Consider the following 23,810-nt stretch of genomic DNA (forward strand, 5'->3'; position numbering starts at 1 on the left):
TCAACATCCTCCTGTAAAGTTTTCAGTTCGTCGTTTCCGTTGACGTTCAGCTTCGCGTGACTTCGTTGTATCAGTAGCTTCTTGACGTAGTTTGAATAAGTCAAGGACACAAGGCGCGTTCGTAGCACTTGCTCCTGTCTCGGTTTTGTATGATGATGATGATGATTAGTGGCTTTCCCTTCGAATTGGGGCGTTAGTTGTCAGCAACCGACTTGCCTGTTTTATTACGTTTACTTGCCCTACTCCCAGCTAACCTATTGATTTGCTTCCTGCCATCTCTCCCTCTTTTCTGTTTTAAACTCGTCGCCCCCACCCCCTTTTTTCTCCCCTCGCTGTTCTAAATTCCCATCCGTATGATTACTCCTCCTGCGTACCCATCCCTTCCCTACTTTTCCTCCACCACCACTCCAGTCGCCTCTTCGTCACCTCTATGGCCTTGAATTTTAGGTTCCCCCTTGCCCCAAATCCCAAAGCCTCCGCCAGCGTCGTTTCCCCCTCACCGCGCGGTGGCCGTATCTCTGTGCAGCTCCTGACAATATGGTCTATTGTTTCCTGATCACTGCCGCAGCATGCACACGTTTCATCCTGATGCCTGTAGCTACCCGTGTATGCCCGGGTTCTCAGGCACCCTGCCTGTGCCTCGAAGAGCAACGCACTGCCTCTCGTGTTGCCATAGAATCCCTCCTTCTTAATTTCCTGTTTCTCTGGCCTATAAGTCTCCAGGGTCTTTTTCGCTTCCCTTCCCTGTGCCCACTTCGTCGTCTCTGCGGCCTTTACCTGCTGTTTAACTGTTGTGTAAACACCACTTTCCCCTACTGAATTTCCGTACCGCTTAGTCAGCTGTCTGGTCCTCCGTCTCCACCGCGTGTCCACGCTCCTAACATACAGGTACTTAAACATCCTCGCGGCCCATTTTTCGTCCTCCATGTCACGAAGTCGCTCCTCACACTTTATTTTGCTCTGCGCCTCCCTCGCCTCGAAAGACGACCAGCCCATATCCCCTTGTACCGCTTCATTTGTAGTTTTGCTGTGGGCCCCTAGGGCCAATCTGCCTACCACCCCCTGATTTACTTCCAGGCCCACTTGGGTCTCTGGCTTCATGCACAGAACTGAATTAGCGAAAGTTAATCCTGGTACCATGACCCCTTTCCAAACTCCCCTTACCACCTCGTATTTGCTGTATCCCCAGAGTGCTGTATGCTTCATTATAGCCGCGTTCCGTCTTCCTTTTGTCTTAAGGCGAGCCTCATGCGGCTGCGTGTAATCTTCGCTGCTGTTCAGCCATACTCCTAAATATTTATACTCTTTGTAGCACAGTGGGAAGAGCGCCACCTACCTCCCGTTGCAGCCAGAGAGTCGTGGGATCGAAACCGGGTGCAGCCAACTATTATTTCTTTTTTTATAGTGTAGAGGGAGAGGTGCGGAGGGACGAACGACGGATGACGGACGACAGAGTCGAGAGCAAGGGATGCTTCGCATCTAAAAATAAAACCGAGCTCACGTCAGCGTGCGCCTTGTGATGAGCACCCGCCGTCGGCCAGCTCCACCTTCGAGAACACTCTGCCCAGCGATCGTGGCATGATCTCTCACGTGCTCTTCTCGTCGCGAGTTCACGTGCGCTCGCGCCTGAAGTGGGGAACATAGACGGTGGTTGGTGGTGGTTGTGGTTTGCGGGAGAGGAAAAGGAGAGGAAATGCACTGGGGATATTTTGAGCTAGGCAGGGAGCTCACCTGCATACAACCCCGTGCATGGGAAGGGAAGTAGAGGGTGAGGGAGAGGATAAAGTGGAGAGAGAGCTGATGATGATGATGATGATGATTTCAATTGGTTTTCCCTTTGTATCGGGGTGATGACATGTCATCTTACCAAAACGGACTAATATACCTATGTTTAACACTTTTGGTTGAATACTAGCGCTGCTTAGGGCAGGCACAAAAAGCTTATTAGGCACAAAATACTTTTTTTTTCTGTTACAGGTGGTAACTGTCCTAGGCAATATTCCCCTCTCTGCTCTTCGTCCACCAGCATTCTAATCTTCTTTTCGTCCCCTCGACAGCCTTGAAGTTAACTTCCTCTGTGATACCCTTAAATCCTAGGGCTTCTGAAAGCCCAATATTCCCTTCATGTAGATTTGGATGGATACCCTTACATTCTAACACGATGTGCCGCATAGTTTCTGTTTCTTTTCCGCAGACCACGCATACCCCATCATTTTGTGAATACTTCCCCACAAAACTCTTAGTTCGCAGGCAACCTGCTCTAGCCTCAAAAAGCAAAGCACTGCCCTGGGAATTATCGTAGAAATTTTCCTTTCTGATGTTCATCTTCTCAGCCCTGTACATCTTTAACGACGTTTTAGCTTCCATTTTTTCCCTCCATTTATTCGTTTCAATCTGCCTTGCCTCTTTTTCGGTTACCTTGGCTGTTTTGGATTCCCCACTGTTCTTTCCGTATTTCATCGTTAGCCTTCTAGTCTTTCTTAACCACTGCGTGTCCACGCTTTTCAAGTATAGGTACTTAAAAACCTTAGCTGCCCACCTTCGTTGATCCATTGCCCTCAACCTCATCTCAAAGCATATTTTACTCTGAGCTTCTCTAACTTCAAACGACGCCCAGCCCAGCCCAGCCCAGCCCAGCTGTCAGTCCGGGCCCGGCGCATCCGTCAGTCACTGCACTCCGTGCTACAGCCGCTGCGTAAGGCCGGTCGTCTCCAGGTAATGGAGCAGATGGGCGAAAACTTCCCGTTCGGTTGCCGCAGGCCCCTTTGGTCCTCCATGCCGGCGCTGGGAAGGCCGCGACGCTGGAGCGCTCGGTAGAGCTCTGCTCTCTGCCCCGCGTGGTGGGGGCAGAAGTAGAGTAGGTGCTCTATCGTCTGTGGTTCCGGACAGTCCACATATTTAGGGGAGTCCTTGCGCCCATGTCGGTGCTGGCGCTCCGCCCAATTGCAGCTGTCGAGCCGCATGTAGAGAAGCAGGCAGCGGGCGTCCCTCCTAATGCGTGCAGGTAACGGTCGCGGCGCCAGGCCACTCACAACCCCAGGGTCGGGGGGCATCGTCTGCACCATGTGGGCCAGGGTGGTGCGGGCCTGATGAAGGCGGTGACGTCTTGGGAAATCGGGGTGTCCTTCTGGTGGGCCTCCTTGGCTGGCGCGTCGGCGTCCTCGTTGGCCCGGATGCCACTGTGGCCCTGCAGCCAGTGGATTCGCAGGTCGCAGCCTCGGGAGGCCACAGTGCGCAGCTTGGCTGCAAGGGAGCGCTCCGGGGCAGGACAGTCCTGGATTCCGTGAGGATGACCGCTTCGGGGTGGTTCAGAAGCCCCCTCTCGAGGCGGCCAGGTGCAGCGCTGCTAGCTCCGCCCGTGTGGAGGAGCATAGATGCCGAGCTTGCGAAGCCGGTTGCCGCGGGTCCTAGCGCGTGCTTACGCGGTACACCTTGGGAGAGATGCGAAAGCCTGTGGGCAAAGCGATCCGGGCCTGCCAGTCATGGAGAACTTTCAGCGGCAAGTTGGTAAATCCTTGTGAGGTGAAACACCCAAGTCCTCGAAGAAGGGAGAGGGGCCGTTTGCTCTGCTGCCTCCCCACCCTTGCACCACTAGTCCAAGGTGCACCAAGTTTTTCTGGTTATTTTTACTTACTTCATCTTTCACGCCCTCCCTTTCCTCTTTTAGGGCCCCGTACATTTCCAATGGGCAATCCTGATTACACCTTTTCGAAGGAAAAATTAATAATTTAGCATTGAAATGGTTTTGATTCAGTATTTTGGACACACGTTATACCGTCTCTGTTATCGGTAAGTAATTCTCCGTTGCGCTATTGTAATTCGCGTATACGCCAAACTTGTTCTTAGTTTATTCTCATTGTGATGCTCATTAGTTCAATCGTCCTTTCCTCCTTCGGTGTTGTATTTTATAGTTGCGGTGGTAATCAATACACTGAGTTTCAAAGCGGGCGAAATATAAAAAAAATCATACTTTTTGATCCACAGATGCAGCCCGTGATCGAAGTACCTGGAAAAAGACGCAAAAAGTATCATTGTCTCCAAAAGTAATTTGCGTCAGACGCAATCGTTAGTCAATAAAAGGGGCAAAGCCCAAAATAAATAGGGTTGCCAAATACAGCTGTTGGGACGTACAGGGCACGCACAATGATATTCAATGTTACCACGACATTATACCAACGTAAGCAGGCAACTTCACTTAAAGGGACATGCAACACTTTTTCCAACTTTTTCTCGAAATCTTAAACGCTTGCATAACGTAGCCAACCAACATATTCAGTATTTAGATTATGGGGTCCCAAAGCACCGCAGCCAGAAGCAACTGCTCCATGCTTATCAACTAACTTGGTGACTTTCTCAAAAGAGTTTTCTCTCTTTCCCTGTCTGGGCGCTCTTCGACCGCTGGAATTGCGTCATTACAGTAGTGCAGCGGCTATTGGCCCGTTTTTCTTCAGTTGCAGCAATGAACGCATTCGATAGCCACTTCAAAAAGAAAGCCACAAAAGCCCAGCAGAAACGGAAGGCGTATCTGCTTCGGCGAGATCACGCAGTGCTTGCTGCTCCGTGCTGGCGACAACTATATCTTTCACAGTGCTTCCAAACATGAAGGAAAGAGTGAAAGCGTTCATCGAAAGTGTTTCAGAGATCTTTATCACAGTTTTACTGACCTGCACACGCTGCTATTAAAATTACCTAGAGGTTGAAAGAGAAAATGGGAACGCGTCGAGCCGTCATTTTTCCCGCCAGGCGATACCATGCGGAACCTTCACCTCACTAGCGCGCAATCACACCTGGCTTCGACGCACTGCCTACAAGCAACGAAGTGTAGGAGTAGATGGAATTTCTGCTTTTGTACGCGTGTCAGCTAACATTCGTGTTAAGTGACCCACCTAAGCGTACATATTCCATAGCAAAACATCTACGCTTGTTACCAGCCGGTACCGATCCCATTTTGTCTCTTGTATTTGTTGTTTTAAACAAGCAAATTTAAACGGCGAAATGCCTTGTGCTGCTTACCTGGGACAAACGGACCTGTGTAAAATAATTAATTAAGGAGGGTTTTCTCAATACAACAACTTGCTTTTCTCTCTGCCTTATACTCAACGAGGAAAGTTGAAATAATTATTTTATTTATTAGCAGTTAGTAAATAAAAGTGCAAGTGCACGACCATGGTCAAGACGAAAATGGAGAATTATCTATTTCTCTGTTGTTGCAAACTATTTCTCTGTTGTTGCAAAAAAAGCGTAAGGTGACTTGTTAGTAACTCGAAGCATGTTAGGCCTCTAAGTATGTGTATAAATGTGTACCCGGATTCTTTTTCACGTGCCCACAGTGCCAGGCATGCAGTCAAAGTTAAATTCACGGGACATTTTACGCGGTAGCGTTAGTTAACTATGTTTATTAAAGATGCGGTGTTCGCTGTACACAAAATGGCCGACTGCTTAAAGGGTAAGACAAAACGACTCAGTGAATGCCCGGAACTATTCCACATTTCTCAAGGAAGCTGGTATAAACAAACTAGCAAAACGGGGGAAACGAAAATTTCGCTATTTTTTCGCTGGGCTGGATTTGAACTAGGCTCTAATGGAATGCGAGAGGAGCCCAAAACCCCTGAACCACCAAGGCCAGATGATTGCAGCTGACTAAAGGTAAACCTAGTGTCAGTAGATAGGGCTCAGAGTGCCGCTACTGAGTCACTCACGGCAACAACGGCGTCCATTTTGGTGTTTACCAGTGTTTTGAGATCGCCGCATCTACGGTATCACCGCTAACGTCGACCGGGTCTTTTGTCAACAACCCTGCCGAAGACGCAGAAAAACGGCATCTGCGAATACACTTCTGCTGCTGAAATGTTGAATGACGTCAGCCGCGCGCAGCCGCCGAACAGGGGGGACAGGCTAAGCATCCCAGAGTTGACCGATTGAAAGTGCATAAGCAACAAAGTGACGGCGCCCATGAATTATTGCAGTGTAAACAAATGTCACGTGATGCGAACTGGCCAATGATCATGGCCGCGGCACGGAACTACACGAGAAAAGAGTTCCGATACTGTGTAACCTTATCTGATGACACTAGGTGCACCTTGTGCATGAGTTGTGGCCTTATACTTATTAAAATGTCGTGAAGACATGCAATGGATACTAGAGGAAAATTTTTACCATGTTAATCACACAAGAAGGAATTAGGTGAATAACAAAGCACGTTTCCGCTACTAGTATATATTCAGCGGTTGCAGGGCCGACTGACCCTGCCTCTCAGTTATAATCCACGAATGAGAAAGAAACCTTTACAAAAACAAAAGGAGGATGCTGGTGATTGTGCGAAGACACATGTGCACCACTGAACGCGTCCCACTGTAGCGACACGACGTTGACGTGGATAGAATGAACGCACTGCTTTTCCGCGACTGTTGTCCTACAATCATTAATTAAACCTTTTTTTTTACGGAGATGTACTCTGAACAGACTACATCAAAAGTAGGTGTGAAAATTGGCTGCGTACACACTAACGGCATGCCCGTTCCAAAATTTAACGCTAATGCTTTTGCGTTCACTACATCATAAGGAGTTCTCAGGTGTTTTATAATTGTTTTTCTAAAATAAGAGTTGCCTCTGGCTGCAAAAATACGACAATAATACTGCGTAAGATTAATCGAATTTGCTTTATTATTATAAAATTAAACCCCCAGAAAGATGTATTTTTCAGGGAATATTTAGAAGCTTCATGCAAGATGAACAAAAAAACGATATTATAAGTTTTTATAGATTTTGGCTTCAAGACAAAATAGAAGCCATGTGGCTAACCAAGCCAAGGAGGCAAGGAACGTCGCTAGCTGCAATGGCACCGCCCACGGCGGCCCGCGAATGCAGCGCCAGATTTCCCTCTAGTATATATTAGTATGAAACTCTATGGGCACATGTTAAGGAGAATTAATACTTAACATCATAAAAAAAAAAACTGCTGTATGAACCGTCTGAATTCCCTTTCCCACACTGGATGAGTTTACGTCTTCTGCAAGGATGGCTTTACATTGCTCACCTCCAGAAATGGGAACAAAGGTGGGCCCTTCCGATGCATTTTGGAGGCTGTGGAAGTTCCAGGCACTCAATCCTGGCGTAGTTGCGGGCCAATCCATATAGGACGCGGTACTTCATGTAGAAAAACAGCAAGAGCATGTTTGCGTAGCCCACGAGGCTTGTCAGGTCCAAGTCTTCCACCATATACGGAGCACTGGACAGGGCGGCACTGCATGGCGAGAACAAGGATCATTGTGAACATCGTCAACATAATTAGGAGCTGCTAATTAACGAGTAAATTGTTACTTTAATGCCCAACATCTTCACGCCCTTAAATGTTTTCTAATACTATAACTGGAAGAATTGGCTGACTTTGGTAGGCACAAATACTCCTCGGGTCCCTCAAGTCTGTTTACGTGCATAGAAGACGACGCCCCCGAGGTCCCAGTTTCAGCTGAAGTGAATTCAAAGGGGCACTGGAACACTCTTTTCACCTTTTTTAGAAATTTTAAATTCTTGGAGAATATAGTCAACCAACATATCCAGTACCTATACTAGAGGATCGCAAAGTACGGCAGCCAAAAATTATTGCTCTATGGCCATCAGATAATTTACACCTGTGCTACACGAGCGTTTGAAAGGACATTTCAGTGAAATGACCCTCGAAATTTCAAATGCCATTCGAAGTAGGAGTTCCGCCGATCTACACGACAATTCTCAAAGGCAGTTGACAGTTTCCGCATTCACACGCCATGTTTTGGTGCCACCACTGCTGCCCTGTTTCGTTATTGACAAAAATTAAATTTTAGAGTCAAAATGAGCAAAAAAAGTTATTAGCGATCAAATTTCTTCGCTTCAAATAAAGGGTGAATGAATGAATGAATGATTGAAATTGCTAACAATCTACAAGCGCGCATGAAAACTGCGCTGACAGCCAGTTTCTTTTTTCTTTTTTTGCAGCGCCGGTGTTGAGAGTACCGAATTACGTTGAGTGAGTCATAGAAAACAAAAACAAGTGAGAAGTTATGAAGATTGTGCACTTGAACTCCCAGTTTTTACTCGTAAATAATTGTTTTTGTAATTATGGCATGCAGAAACTGCTCTCGAGAGTACGACAGTTCGCGTTTCAAAGGCCGTTGGTGGTGCTCCTTTCACTCAAATGACATTTCAACCAAAGACATTTGAAAAACGTCATCTAGCAGCTCAAAGGTGTCATTTGAGTCAAATGACAGTCGACTTAAAGGCCTTCCAAACGCTCCTGTAGCACGGGTATTAGACATGCTCAAAAGATTGTTCTCTCTTTACAGCTCTTGGCGTTCTTGGACCGCTGCAATTACGTCTTTACAGAAGTATAGCGCCCATTGCCGGCTTTTTTTTAGTTTCAGCAGTGAACGCATTCGCTAGTCACTTTAAAAAGTGAGCCGCAAAAGCAAGACAGTAAAGCAAGACGAATGTTCTGTGACGAGCAAATCATTCAGTGCCGCTCCGTGCTGACGATACCTATATCTTTCACAATGCTTCTAAACGCGCAGGAAAGAGTGAAAGTGTTTATATGAAGCGTTTCAGAGTCCCTTTAAAGATGAATGTGCTCAAGGCAAATGTCATTGTTTGAAGTAGAAGCAGCACTGGCGTAATTACCGAGCAGATTCATGCGTGAGCATGAATGACGTGAGTCTCGAAGAAAAGCTCTTTGAGCGCAAGCTCTAATACCCGGGGTAGAAAACCCCCCAAACGCCTCACTACGTCAATATGACCTTGAAGCTGAGGCAAGGTCGAACCCAGACCAGCGCCTCATGCGGTTGCGGAGGAAAAACGTCGTACCTTCGTACGTTCCCGAGAGGGGGGGGGGGGGGTGGTTCGGAGAAGGGGATAGGGGGAAACATGTAAAGACGTGTGCCATTGAAAACGGTACAAGGAGGCGCTGGAGGCATCCATATTACGGCGCGTTCGTTCCTAGACCGGTGACTGCGCCGAGCAGCGTCTGGGATGTGTCGGGTGGTGCAATCATGTGCGCGTTCACTTCGTGCGCTCGGCGCGAAAACCGAGCTATCGCCCTAAAAACTTGCTTTTACCGCGTTTAACCACGGCAATTTTTGTAATAATATTTCGAAGAATATGCCTTACTTTGTTATACAACATCGTTCTCACTGGCGATCTTTTCTGAACTCTTTTGTACTAAGGATGGAGAGGAACCGTTTATGGTTCCTGCCAGAGTACCATTGGTTTTTATACGACATAGATCCATATATTAGAACGAGGCTGCCAAAACGTCGGCCCCGCCGACTGGAGACGTCACTCTATAGGCTCCGTTTCAACGCAGCATTAACAAAGTCCTACCTACATCGTAAAGGCCAGAAATCAAGCCCATACTGCAATAATTGTGGCTCAACTGATGCAGTCGAACATATTTTACTCGAGTGCTCTGCTTATGCCAAATCATGGTACCGTTTACGGAATACAGTTGATTGTCACCACCCTGGACCAATTACACCGAGACTATTACTTGGAGCGTGGCCCTCTCCCTCTGCTAAACACAAAGTCCTGTCTGCGCTATTCTTCTTTCTCCAGCAGATTGGTGTGTCTACGACGTTGTAGTTTTCACGTCATTTAAAGAAGCATTTACCTCAATGGCCTGAAGCCGGACTGTATTTTTTAGTTTTATCTTCTGCTTAAAGGGGCCCTGAAAGGCGTTTTCTGCACACTAAATGAAGTAGCGCAATCGTTAGATTGTGTCGTCAACGTCATCTGCGCCAAGTATTACTCTTTTACGCGCAGCGGAAAGCTCACACTTTTGTTGCAAAGTTTGTCGCTTTTTTCTCACCCTTACCTTCGTGTTTTTGGACGCCGCCATCTTTACATGTCTACATCATCGACGTCATCGATTCCCAGATGTTCGCCATGAGCTAGTCATCCTGCTATTGGGCGGCTTTTTCACGTTTTTCCGCCAAAGAGATGAGTCGTCGGCTCAGCGTCGGCTCGCCGGCTGATCTGCCACCGGAGTGCCGGAGTTCTTGGACATTTTACGACAAACGAAACAAGTGTAAACAAACGCTTAACCGTTTGTATTGAATGCAACATGGCCATAACACGACATGGATATTCTCTTACCTGAGTACGTTCCATAAAGAAAGCGTTTAAGCCCCTTGGCACTTCTTTCGTGCAATCGCAGAGAACGCCCTGAGCCGAATGCCCCGGTTTGACGCATACATTTTATTCAACTTCAAAACAACCCAGAGATGCGTTTCCAACGAACACAACGTCACAACATGCGTTGCAAGTCTGAACCGCGATTGAGAGACGATGGGTTGCCTCCTCCTGCTCGTCGTAAATTCGGCACTCACCTCGCGCGTGGTTTGCGGGGACGAACAGCAAGTCACTTAACTCTGGCGCACAAGCCGAGATGGCTTTTAGCCACGCACACTGCACATACCCCATGCGAGGTTCAGTCGCACGTCGCTCGAGAAAGATAATCCAGACCATGGGAAGCACTATCCACCCGCAGAAGCACAACGTCGCATTTCATCGCGAAACGAAGGAAGGCGTCCACAACACATACACACCACCGCCTTCTGTAATATCAAACGCATCTCGCACTTCCCAATGAGAGTGAGTGGTGGACCGCGCGCACAATCCTCTCCGAGCGGCTGCGAGTTCGCCGCCGATAAAAAAGTCACGTGCCGCCGATAACTACAGCAACGTACACCGCGAAAGGGCAAGGCCAGGCCGACTCACAAATGCGGCCAGATTTTTCGTTCGCTTTTCCAGCCTTGAGCGGAGTGTGGGATTCATGGTGTCAACAAAGCTTGCCCGCAGCAGACAGCAGTCTTTGGAGCGCCATAGCGGAAGTACGTCACCGCTGACGAGCGCATGCGTGGGAGGGAAGGCTCGCACGCCGTCAACAGCGAAAGGAGGAGGAAACGCAGCGCGACGATAATGCGCGGTTTTTGATTTACGATTTCGCAGCTAATACTCATCGCTTCAACAAAATTCTTGCAGGAGAAGATTGCTAATACATTGATTATTTGGTTACATGTACATCCATGCATCGGCGAAAGGTATTTCAGGACCCCTTTAAGGAAAACGACAAAACCAGGACAGAAAAAAACGAAGAACGACGAGAAAGATGCTCTACTTACAACTGATTTATTCCAAGGAAATCTAGGGATGTAAGTAGCTTTTCTACAAACACACAAACATACAAAAAAATAATGGATCTAAAAAGATGCTATAAAAACAAAATAGCCACTGCTGAAGACAACAATCACACCTTTTTATCGCCTCTTGTCTAGGATCCAGTGCTCATTTGAAAACAGTGATAGCGATGCTGCACTGATAGAGCCTGCTCTGTTTTTCTGGATAAAATACGCTTCGCGCAGTTCTCGCGCCACGGTGTCACGACTCTTTCCTGTAATGATTGTTTCAGACAGTCGCGGAAGGCATCCTTTGCCACACTCGCGGCAGTGATTAGGCAAATGCGACCCCCAACATGATCTTCACGGAAAGATCATGTTCCCTGAGACGGTCATTTACGCATAGGCCAGTTTGTCCGATGTACACTTTACCGCAAGTGAGCGGAATCTGGTAAATGACGCTAACTTGGCAGTCCACGTTCTGCGCACCGTGCTTCTTTTCGCAACAACTTTTTTTCCAGTTGATGCGCTTACACAGGCTCGTCAACTTGCATGGTGCACAGAACACAATAGGCACATCATATTTTTTGGTTACACGCTTTATATTATGGGCCACTTTGTGCATATAAGGTGGTACCTGAGGTCGCTTTCAGATGCGGAGCAGCTTATGGTCGGGCCTGTTCCCTCCGCCGTTTTGCGGCGTCCACACCCGCACTGCGCATGCGCATCCTCCTCCCCCTCCTCCGCTCTCCTTGTCTGATCTCCTTTCCTCTCCGGCATTCCTCCTCTCCTCTCAGCGATTGCTCGACGAATGGCAACACCTTCGGCTTCGCGCGCGATAAGGCGAAGCAGCTTAGGGTTAGAGTCGCGACGGTAGCCGCCGTATACTTCTCTGGGGGCGCCACTGTAGCTTCGCGGTATAAATGACGGGCGCGCGCGATCCGCCCCCCTCCTTCTCCTCCAGCCTCGCCTCTCATTCTCCTCGACCCCATGGCTGCTTCGCATACTACTCTGGGTTCCCCTACGGGAAGATAGTGAAGTTTTTTATTTTCCCTGGTCACCTGACAATTGGAGTGCCGGTGCTTCATTTTTTTGAGTAGCCACTCAGACACAACTGAAAGTAGACTGCGAGGATAACCCGCGTCCTCAAGTCGTAACATCTTAGCATCGAAACTGGCCTGCATGCGATGAACGCATGATTTGGTGAGGGCACACTAAGCACGAAATAGCAATCGCTCGCTTCACGGTTTTCGAATGAGCGGATCGAAAAGGAAGAAGCCCTTTAGTCGCGCGTGGACAGTACATCCAGCAAACGTGGTTTTCTGATACGCAGATGTCTATATCTAAAAATCTAACGTTCTGCCCTTTCTGAAGCTCATGAGGGAAACTCAGGCTGCCTCGTACCTTCCTAAAGGACTCTAAAACCTGCGCAATAATTTTGTGGTAGGTTGCAGATTCCCGCTTTCTTAAAACAATCAGGTAGTCGTCCACTTATCTAAAGACTTCGACTTCAGGCTGCAAATCACGTCACCAGTCATCGATGAATGTCGTGGTCGACCAGTTCAAAGACAATGCGCTACAACTTCTTGGTTCGGACAAAGAGGGCGGCTTCGTGGTGTTGCCCGCTGTCTTGTTCGCAGAGAAGGCGAAAGTTGCCGTGCAGAAGAACTTCGTCCCAGTTAAGCTGAACCCGCAAGAGGTAAAGACCACAGCTGTGTAAAAGTGTAAAGCCTTAGAACTAGAAAAAAACTTGCGAAATCTATCAAGAACTGTAAAGAAAGTTGCCTGTCTATATTTTTCGCAGCCAAGACCCATAAGGACGGCATTCCTTTCAGATGCATCGTCAGTGAAAACGGTTGCTGGCAACGCGAATTTAGCAGGTTCCTTCAAAAGCACTTGCAAACGTTAATTACAGATGACCCGTTTGTTGTCAAGAATTCATGTGAAGTCATAGCCTACTTGGGCAATAATAGCTCGGCAGGGGGGATTTTTTCTATGCATATAGAGGATTTATTCTTTTCGATACAACATGACGAATTCCATGCATGTGTCCAAGAGTGCATTGATGTAAATGGAGCAACCAAGTTTCAAAGTGCGACGGGCATCTTTGTAGACGCGTTTTTATCCCTTCTGGAGTTCTATTTAGGCGCTACAGTTGGGAAGTTTGCAGGAGACCTGTACACGCAAAGAAAGGGAATATGCATTGGTTCGTGTGTGGCCCCTATTCTGTCTACTACTTTCCTTTCCAGTTTTGACCGGCGGTTGCGCGATGAGGTAAACAATGACATAGTTCTTAATGTTTTTAGATAAGTGGACGGCTACCTGATTGTTTTAAGAAAGCGGGAATCTGCAACCTACCACGAAAGTGTTGCGCAGGTTTTAGAGTCCTTTAGGAAGGTACGAGGCAGCCTGAGTTTCACTCATGGGCTTCAGAAAGGGCAGAACGTTAGATTTTTAGATATAGAGATCTGCGTAGCAGAAAAACACATTTGTTGGATGTACTGTCCACGCGCGACTAAAGGGCTTCTTCCTTTTGGATCCGCTAAATCGAAAACCGTGAAGCAAGCGATGGCTATTTCTTGCTTAGAGTGTGCCCTCACCAAATCATGTGGTTATCGCATGCAGGCCAGTTTCGATGCCCAGGTGTCACGACTTGAGGACGCGGGTTATCCTCGCAGTCTACTGTCACTTGTGTCTGAGTCGCTACTCAAGAAAATGAAGCACCGGCACTTGAATTGTCAGGTGACCAGGGAAAAGAAAAAGCGACCTGAGGTAGTGCATTATATGCACAAAGTGGCCCATAATATAAAGCGTGTGGCCAAAAAATATGATGTGCCTATTGTGTTCTCTGCACCGTGCAAGTTGGCGAGCCTGTGTAAGCGCATCAACGGGAAAAAAAGTTGTTGCAAAAAGAAGCACGGTGCGCAGTACGTGGACTGCCATGTTGGCGTCATTTACCAGATTCCGCTCACTTGCGGTAAGGTGTACATGGGACAAACCGGCCGATGCGTAAATGACCGCCTCAGGGGACATGATCTTTCCATGAAGAATGGCACCGGGTCGCATTTGCCTCATCACTGCCACGAGTGTGGGAAAGGATGCCTTCCGCGACTGTCTGAAACAATCATTACAGGAAAGAGTCGTGACACCGTGGCGCGAGAACTTCGCGAAGGGTATTTTACCTAGAAAAACAGCGCAGGCGGTATCAGTGAAGCATCGCTATCATTGTTTACAAATGAGTACCGGATCCTAGACAACATGCGATAAAAAGGTGTGATTGTTGTCTTCAGCAGTGGCTATTTTGTTTTTATGGCATCTTTTTTAGATCTATTGTTTTTTTGTGTATGTGTGTTTGTAGACAAGCTACTTATGTACCTGTCTTTCCTTGGAATAAAAATAAATCAGTTAGTAGCGCATCTGTCTCGTCGTTCTTCGTTTTTTCTGTCCTGGTTTGTAGCACTTGTGTTCCTTAAGCAAAGAACCAACTAGCCCAACAGCATATTTTACTGAATTATCTTCTGCTACTTTTGTTAACTACACCTGCTACCTTCTTCCCTCTCCTTCTTTCCCTACAGAGTGGCATGTCGGCGAACTCATGTCAGCAAACCTATCTGCGTCTTCCTCTTTAATAAAGAGTTTCTTTCTCTTCTCTTTTCTGTTAACAAAACACTTAGGCTCAGCTTACGTCGGCACACCCTTTGCACAGTTTCAGTACCTTAGCGTTTAGAGCGACTGTGATCTTTCCTTAAAAGAGAGTCAAAATGTTCCAAAAACTTAAACCAACCTTCTCTCATTGGGTGTGCCTCAAAATTACTCATATATACTCTCTTCTTTGTGTATATTTCTCCCTTACTGCTGTCGTGAGAGCAACAACTTTACCAAATCCCATGCTTAGGTGGGAACCGACGCACAGCGAAGCTTACAAACCACGTTCCTCGTGCTTCATAGTCAGTACCCGTTTTTGTTCTGCTTGTTCCTTGTAGTCACAGTGCTGAACACGCTGCTCGTCTCCCATGGTTGGCAATCGATGTCGCTTTGGCGCGTAGTGTTCCTTAAAAAGCGGTGTTCTCTCCGTCCAACTCCTGGCTGTCCAGAGGTCCTACGAAAGGGCGGAGGGCCACGGCCTTCCTGTGCCTACGTGAGAGCGGCCCGCCACTACAAACCCAACGTAGCTCCTCCGGACCAAGAAATGAAAGCAGTTGTCGGTCTGTCCGTGCTCACGATGTTTGCCATATTTCATGGCCGCCACGTGTCACTCACTGTATTGCCTCAATTCTTTGTCTCAGCATATTTTCGTGGTCTCCACCGAGTTTCACGGCGTAGCAAAGATGGTTCTACTTTTCGCAATGGTTTTTCCTGGCCTGTTTGTCCTTTACGTGTTTACTTGCTTCATCTGCATACGCAGCTGACACGCCATCGCAGCCAGCTCCAAGCATACAGCGTTTGTAACACGCATAAACTGTGAAACGCCGGCTAGGATGCGCGTAGGGGAGCGCCATCTGGAGTGTTGAGGAAACTCGGCGCATGCGAGCGACACCCCATCATCTCCTGAAAGGTTGGGAAAAGGGGAATACAAGTGTCGCTTTAAAATATACTTTTCAGCAGCGATCTTGCGCAAATTGACTGCATGCTATTTTGTCAGGAAGAGATGTGGGAAAACAACGAAAACGCATAACACATTAGTGAAAGCACAAAGAATAAACACGTACTCAGCATGCAACGATGTATTATGTTCCTCGTTCGTGGGAGCAGCTTTACTCTTGTCGTTAGAAATTCGGGGATTTCCGGCAACTGGGATGGAAAGTCAATGAGCCTATATATAGCAAGGACTGCCCGAGAGCACATCATTGTCACGATCTCATTGACTTGACTTTATTGTCGGGCTCCGGGTTACTCTTTTAAATAATGACTCCAACAGTGTGAAGAAAATTACGCCCACCTCCCCTCGCGGGAACCCTAGTGTGATGCAACGCATCTCATGGGGGGTTCCATAGGCGTTTTCCATCGTATTGATCACGCTTATAGCAGGGATTCTCACGCGAAGGGGATGTGGGCGTAATTTTGCATTTTCACCATGCAATGCCCATGCAGTACACGTATGCTCAGGTACGGTTTTTATTGCAGACGAGAAAGAGTGCCTTGTGGTCCGTAAAGTGCACAGCTAGGGGCTCCACGATTGCATCAAGCAATCGTCGAGTACTGCGAGAGAGTGCAAGCGTAACGCGGACGACCGTCGACTGAGACCGTTGGAGCGCGGCATGCCGCTTTATATTGACAGCGCCCGAAGGAGAGGAGAGCGCGGAGAGAGAGAGTACTGCACATGCGCAGCGCGCGCAGCGCCGCCCACCGGCGCCTAGCAACGGAGTGAGAGCGCGCTGCGCCAACCCGCAGCTGTTTAGGAGAGAGTGTTCGCTATCGGAGAGAGGAGAGGAGGAGAGGCGCAGCTGTGCGGACAATGCCGGACAGACGCAGGAAGGACAGAGGGGCGAGCATGAGATGCGTTGCATCTAATAAATCGACGCGGCATGGTACAGTTCCTACATGGAGCACCAAAGCTTGGGTTTACTTCGTGAAATGAGGGTCGCACATCGGTAACACTGCCAAATTCACGAACACTTATGGCAGGGCAATATTTGTTTGCAGAATTCTCCTGCCATGATGCTTTGATGTCTTCTGCCCGTCTCAAAGCTGGCCGGTGGTATAACCCGGTACCGGGAACCCTCCCTGTAACTACCTCATAATTGTTGCTATATCCCCTGGCTATAAAAGCAAAGTTTCATCTTGTTTCAGCAAAACTATGACACTGACGGGGGCTTCTACAACCAATTTTACTAGGACGGCAAAGTCGTGCCAATTTCAATTTTACAGCTTCGGTGGATCGGCTTCGGCTATTTATACACTGCTACAGGAACACTGCGATGCCACCTTTTCATGGTGAAGGCAAAGTGCGTTGTAAGGAAGAGACTATTATGTGACTTGATGCCGCCTGAATACCTTGATGTGGACGGCAGAGTGTATGGTACCCATTCTAGTTTTCTCTTATGCTCATTCTCTTATTTTCCTTACCCTATTAAAAAAATTAGGGTAGCTTCGCGCTAGTGGCGCCAAGAGCGGGCAAATAGCGAAGCTGGTGGCTCCACCCAGCTTATTGTTGGTTCGGCTAAGTTTATGTGTGGTTATGCTTCGAGACTCGGCCAAATTTTCTGCGTGGTTAGGCTTCGAGATTCTGTTACGTTTTCCGCGTGGTGTCATCGTTAGCCCCCGAGAGAGAAATGAACACTAGGTCACTAAAGCATGTGCAATGCACGCGTGCCCACCGGTTTTGCGGTGAAGCTAAAGCGGAGGGAGCAGCGGGACGAGCGTTTGCTTAAAAATTTAGATGCAACACATCTCTTTAACTCGCCTTGTCCCGCGTTGTCGCGGCGTAGTCCGCATCCCTCCCCCATTCTCCTCGCCGCGGCAGCTGCGCTCTCCGCCACTCTCACCGCAGCGCCATCTGTGCGTCAGCACGGTCAGCGCGCAGCTTGCGCTCGGCTGCGCTCGCTCCCGTCGCCGTGCCAGCTGTGGGTTAGCGTGCAGCTTGCGCTCGGTTAAAAATTTACATCATCTTCCCGCGAGGGGAACCATGGGGTAGATGCGACGCATCGGGGTTGAACATGCTGCGTAAATAGGATACACAACAGCAATCCACACGCTGGCATCGCTAACATTACGGAAACGCAACGGCAACCCCCGATGCGTCGCATCTACCCCATGGTTCCCCTCGCGGGAAGATGGTGTCAATTTTTTGAACTGTTTCGTTGGCCACCGTTCGGTTTGTGTGGTCTGGGGTGTGGGTTGCTAAATAAGATGTTGATTAACGTTATCGTTTGTCGGCTTTTTTGCTTCTTTCATTTTGGCTTTAAATCTTCTCTTTGCACCGTCAAAACTGCACCACTAGTCGCAACAAGCGATAGAACGAGCCAGCCCGCGACGCGTCTACAAAGCCGTGCTTGTTCCAGTTGTATCGCACCCGAGCTCCGCCCGAGCACGGCGAGGTGCCGGCACGCGTGATGACGTGATCGCGTGGCGATGTTTTTGAGGGCACGTTGGCCTGCCCAACCACCAACTCGCCTGCTTAACATCACGGCTGTTAAAACTACCACACCACGGTGCAGCCTGGCCGCAGGCCTTACGGGTAGTAGAAGTGGAGCATCAGGTCCATGACCAGGAAGTGAATGCAGGAGCGAAGCAATCCGACCGCCAAGAACTTCACCTCTTGCAGGGTGATCATGGGCTTTGGCGCCTCCATCTGCACATTGCGAAATAACAACGGTGCATACATAGTAAATACCGAAGAAGCTGACATGTAACACTCAAACGTTTATTTTGGGCGGATTCAGTAACCCGCTTCTTCAACATTGAGCGGAAGTATAGAGCCTTAGCTAGGAAACAGGCACTCTTCAGGGTATCTGCTTGATTGACTCAGCGATTGGATTGACTTGATATTATTTAAGCCTCCGATATTAAGCTTTTTAGTGTTGTCAATGACATTTTCGACCAGTGTTTATTGAGAAGTCATTTTTATTTGTGATTGAGTGGCCTAACAGGAGAACGAGGAGGTTCAGTGACGAACTCCGCTCTGTAGTGCTTGCAATGCGGGTGCTTAGAGCGCTTGAGCGCGACTCCAGGGGAAAGGCGTAAAGCATTAAGAGGACCTGATGACCTGTACGAGTGTAACGCCGTGCTGTTAAACCCCAGCGATTATGAAGTGACGTTTTGACGTACGATGTACAGTCATTGACAAATTAAATGAGAACACGAAAAAATGAACCACAACACGCAAAATCAAATAATATGGATAGAGGAAATTAAATAATGGATCACTAGTAATATATTTGGAAAGACGCATTTTCAATCTTTGTTGCTGTAATGAAGCCATGCAACAATTTCACTTGCGAGGAGAGAAACCGCGCTATTTGTGCGTTCTTGTTCATATTTTCGTGCTCGAGTTTCATTTGTCCATGTGTGTACATTCCTTCGCGCCCTTCAATCGAAGAGATGTTACCGTTACATGAATTGCAACTTTGAAACTTTCCCCTCAAGTCGTACTGAGGGGGATTCCTCACATGCCTGAATAATAACGGCGTCATACTAAACATAATGTCATTTCGCCTGCAAAAGTGTCAAATTTGACGACACGTCGATAATAAAGATTAGAAAGACCCTACACCAACAAGATCACTGCTGCTGAAATTTCTTATCGCCCGTTGAAATAGACAGGTGCACACAGTTTCCGTGGCCTTGCGTCGTTATTCCGACGCGAGAACGTTGCCGCCTATCAGAACGTTCAGAACGTTGCCGCCTATCCCTTCACTTCGACAGCGCTTCCCCACTAACAGTTCCTTTACTCGGTCTAAGGCCTGTAAAGAAGCGCTTTAAAGGAGCCATGAAGAGAAAACAAAAGTTTGTTTTATTCGAAAGATTAAGTGTTTCATAGTACCCCAAGCGCTTTCCCGGAAGCAAATGATGCTTTATTCACTGAGAAATAAGGCAATTTAAGCCAAAATTTTAAATATCCCGCTAAAATTGAACATTCCGTGACGTGTACAATGGCGTCATAGAGCCGGTCCATGAAACAGATACTTAGTATGTCGACTCCATATAGCACCCACACGCGGGAGTCGATCGAGACGCGGCCACTTTAAAAATACTAGTAAAACCTAGTGCACCCGCAGCCCTAGTCATGGAATCGCCTGATCCGGAGAACAAAACTCTCGCCGAGGAGCTCGGGCTTGCATTTAACAACCTCACACCACAAAAACGCTCAATGCTTCTAAGTGCACGAGCGGCAAGAGTTGTGGGATACGCGGTGGACGGGAAAGCGACCATTCCGCGATAGCCACAACAGACGAACGCCCAGCCGTCGGCACCGCTTCTTCGTCAGCCCCGTCGTGACGGACGAATATAGACTGGTACGTATGTGCCGTATTTTGATTACGGTTAATAATAGTTCAATTTCAGTAGCAGTATCACTTATGCCAGTTGGCCGGTGTCGTGTATGGAAAGCCGTTCGCGCGAGCTCTCTGCTTCGACCAGAAAGATACGAGCGTCAATGCGCGGTGTGTACGGCATTTTTCCCCCAAGGTCAGAGCGATTTGACGAAGTCGGCGACGAGCGCCAGCATGTCCCAGGAGTGAGCTAACGTAAGGGTCCCTGCCGTAATCAGTTTCTCGGAAATGAAGCGAGCACACTCGTACTTCCTTTAGCTCTCTTTCTCCTCCGTTTGCAAAGTTCACAAAACGTAGCCACTTGCTTCGCCTAGGTTCGTCGTTGGGCAGCACATGAAAGGAGATCTCCTCACCGGCGGGGATGTCGCACTCCCTCGACGATTTGCCCGTACTACATGGGCATTTCAAAACGCAGCAACGAAATTTCATTGTAAAGTACTCGAACAAACTGAAGTATTCAGTGGTTGTAAACTGGAAACGAGCTCGTAACGACAGCAGCAAGCCAACACCATTCGAAACTTACGCGACGACTGGCACTATCTCGTCGCTTCTTGCTGTTCCTTACTCCCCTCGTTTCTATTTTTACCTTTGCTGGTTGGCGCTATGACGGCCAACCTCCTGTGAAGGGATTACGATACGAAGCAAGGTCGCGGCTGTGCGTGCTGGAACGGTTCGTTGGCCCCGAAGAGCCTCGAACCCGAAAATTCGTCGGCGCGACGGCGAGATGTCGAGCTCGGCCGGCGCTAGTTGCGTACGCATTGGCCCACACGCTTGCGAGTTCGTTCGGACATTCAACCATTTACTCCACCGTTCTTTGTCATAAAAAGAATGTGCAGTATGTTTCACGGGCATTTAGCTCGCTATGCAAACTGTCTAACATGCGTTTGCTTTTGCCGGCCTCCGCCAATCGCAGAGCATTCCCAAGTGACATCACAGGTTCTGTTGCGGAAAATGAGCTGGTGGGTCGCATGGTCATTTCCTTTTTTTCCTAATTATGTAGCTTATTTGAGCGAAGTTTGCGTTATAAGTGGTGTCGTTATGGTTCTAACGAGGCAATCTTTCGAATGAACCAAACTTGTGTTTTCTCTTCATGGCTGCCCTTATGTCATGACCAGAGCTCATTTCACGCTCAGCAAGAAACTTTTCTATCGTTTGCTCAGACCCAGTGGTGCTGCAAAAACGTCCACCCGGAGTTGCTGTATCTCCCGGACGGATCAACACTGTCGTAGCGGAGAAATTAGGCATGTCTCCTGGCCCCAAGGCCTGCAGATGTCGAACACCGTCATACTCGCAGGTGGGGTGCCTACTTTCGTAGGAGAGGGAAATTAAAGTACGAACTTATTACGCGACACGGAAGGCGCTGTCCTCCCGGCCTGCACTGCTCTGATGCTTCGAAAGTGAACTACGGCGTCCCGTCTAAAAACATGAATTTCCCCACAGACCTGCTCGCCAACTGAAAAAGCTCTGAGATCTCTGCACACGCGCCGCATGCGTGAAACTGGGCTTCCGGTGTGTAAAAACGTTTACTTGAAAGTCGCTAAAAAGGAGCTCTTCTAGATAGACAATACTCGCATCGATCATGAAGGAGGGTACCGTGGTATACCTCCTTTACCTGGTAAACCACGTTTCGATGTACATTTAAATCGTTCGTAGATGCTTCTACTTTAGTGCGCGAAGAATGTTCGCATGGGTTCGTTCTTCGTTTGCGATTTGGGTATCTGAAGGTTTAATGATCGATTGGACGTACTTTCAGCGAAGGTTACGCACAGTTTTAGCGGAGTTTCTGAGGCGTCTTTTTGACGCGGATTTGATGTCAGAAAGCTTTCGCACTTCTGTCAGCTTTCTTATGATGGAATAGTATAGTTTTTTTTGTCAGGACGCCACCGGTCTCGCTAAGAAAGCTTTCGCTTTAATAATTCTTATTTCAACATCACTGAGTGCTCCTCCTATTTGGTGTCTCGGAGGAATGGTCGCTGTTGCGCCGCTGTGCAGGTCAGTGAAGCGCGTGCTTGACACGCCGCAGAACACCGCGGCGCCCTCCCCGTATAAGGTCTGCAACTCTCTGCTTTTCACGTCGCACTGTGTAGCCCAGAAGCGCGGTCCTTAACTTGGGTTGATTGTACAGCGAAAATTACGGGCATCCTCCATTTACGAGTCCGGGATAATACGCTGGTAGCCCGAGGTCTGCCCTCGGAAGGGGGTCATGGAGGAATGCCTGAGAACATTTTGCTGCGGACGGCGCTTCGGGCCATCCGTGACGGTCCGCATTACTCAGCACTCACCCCGGGTCGCAGCAACAACTCGTACAACTGGCGGAAGATTCCGTTAGGGCACTCGGGGTCATGACCGCCATCTAACGGGGAAGGCCAGGTGACTCCTTCTCTCTCAGCCCCTTACCTTACCAGTTTGGGCTAAAATAAAGTTCCCCCTCTCTCTCTCTGTAAGTGTACTTCCTGTATTTCTTGTCCCTAAAGCCTCGGCGGCTACTAATGAGCTGCCCGAGTTACATTTAAACTGAACCACGTATTTGAGCACAACTATTTAGCAGCATTGGCAAGGAGAAAAGTTCCCCTTACGGCGCTGACGTAGTCTTCGTAGTTCTGCAAGGGTCCCATGAAGAGAGGCGGCAAGTAAATGGCGTAGTCCAGCGTCTTGAGGTAGTCGGGCATGCGACGGTGCCGCCGCTCCGCAGCACTGCTTTCCTGACTCCATATGGAATCCAGGCAAAAGCTGGAGCAGCGTAGAACCGTCCAGTAGAAGGCCACCATGGTCACGGAGTAACACTCCATGCCGTACTTTTCAAGCACTACCTGCAAGCGGACCATACAGCAGAGCATCGCAGGAACAAATTGATTGTTTGATTGACTCATTGGCTGACTGGTGTTTAACACTGTAAAGGCGAGCCTAGCGTCCCAAATGCATGCGGCAAGAAGAAGAACAAGTTGCGCATACTTTTCACGTAATATCGGTCACATTTACCTCGTGATTTAAAAAGCCCCGCGGGTCATCTACTTTCACGGAGGTGAATCGCTGGTGATTTTCTTCAAGAGAACCAAGTGCACACCCATTGAGGAAGTACCAACCGACGACGTGCGGAACGACAGAAATGAGCATACAGAAGACTATTCTGCGGAATACTAATTAGTATTCTGCCTACGGAATGCTCCAGCGAAGGAAAGAAAAGCTTTATATGCGGAACCGGTTCAAAGCAGAACCTGCGCTTCGACATCTTCTTGCCCGTTCCACCCCTGATTCGTCGGCGCCGTGGCTTAGTTTTTTTTTTTTTTTTGGTTAAAGCGCCTGTCTAGTAAACAGGAGATCGTGAGTTCGAATCTCACCGGTGCCTTTTAGTGTTCCTTTTTTATAGCTGATTGCGTCTAAGCATCATTCGAGGCGTTTTTTTTTTGGAATGAGCCAGGTTCACCTAACGCGAATTTGGGATACAAGTGGAAGTTTGTTACCGGACCTAAATGCAACGCCGTCAAAGCTAACATGTAAAATAGGATATATTTTACACATCACCTAGGGGAAGTTTTTGGCCACAAGTAATTGTAAATGATGCGGTGAATTTGAGCGTTATCGCGGTGATAAGTGCGGATTTGGCTCATTTTTAATTGAAACGCTCAGGTTGATGCGGCCTTCTTATGAAAACTTTAATTAAATTTATTTTCAAGAA

The 23,810-nt window shown here is 48.2% G+C and overlaps 1 protein-coding gene and 1 non-coding gene across 2 annotated transcripts in view; one reads left to right on the forward strand and one right to left on the reverse strand.

Annotated features, from left to right (window-relative positions):
* The window catches only part of LOC144149949 (protein-cysteine N-palmitoyltransferase Rasp-like), a 74,622-nt gene that overhangs the window by 16,866 nt on the left and 33,946 nt on the right, over positions 1–23,810 (reverse strand). Inside the window, exons 6-9 of the mRNA XM_077681697.1 lie at positions 22,711–22,944; positions 18,320–18,435; positions 7,037–7,243; positions 3,971–4,006 (exon numbers count right to left, since the gene is read on the reverse strand). Of these exons, the coding sequence (XP_077537823.1) occupies positions 3,971–4,006; positions 7,037–7,243; positions 18,320–18,435; positions 22,711–22,944 (593 nt within the window). The remainder of the gene's footprint in view (positions 1–3,970; positions 4,007–7,036; positions 7,244–18,319; positions 18,436–22,710; positions 22,945–23,810) is intronic.
* Trnat-agu (transfer RNA threonine (anticodon AGU)) lies at positions 23,393–23,480 on the forward strand. Its single transcript has one exon. It is a non-coding gene; the product is annotated as a tRNA-Thr (tRNA).

This window comes from Haemaphysalis longicornis, unplaced genomic scaffold, assembly GCF_048455015.1.
Source record: "Haemaphysalis longicornis isolate Haplotype H1 unplaced genomic scaffold, Haemaphysalis longicornis Haplotype H1 scaffold_8, whole genome shotgun sequence".
Lineage (NCBI taxonomy): Eukaryota > Metazoa > Arthropoda > Arachnida > Ixodida > Ixodidae > Haemaphysalis > Haemaphysalis longicornis.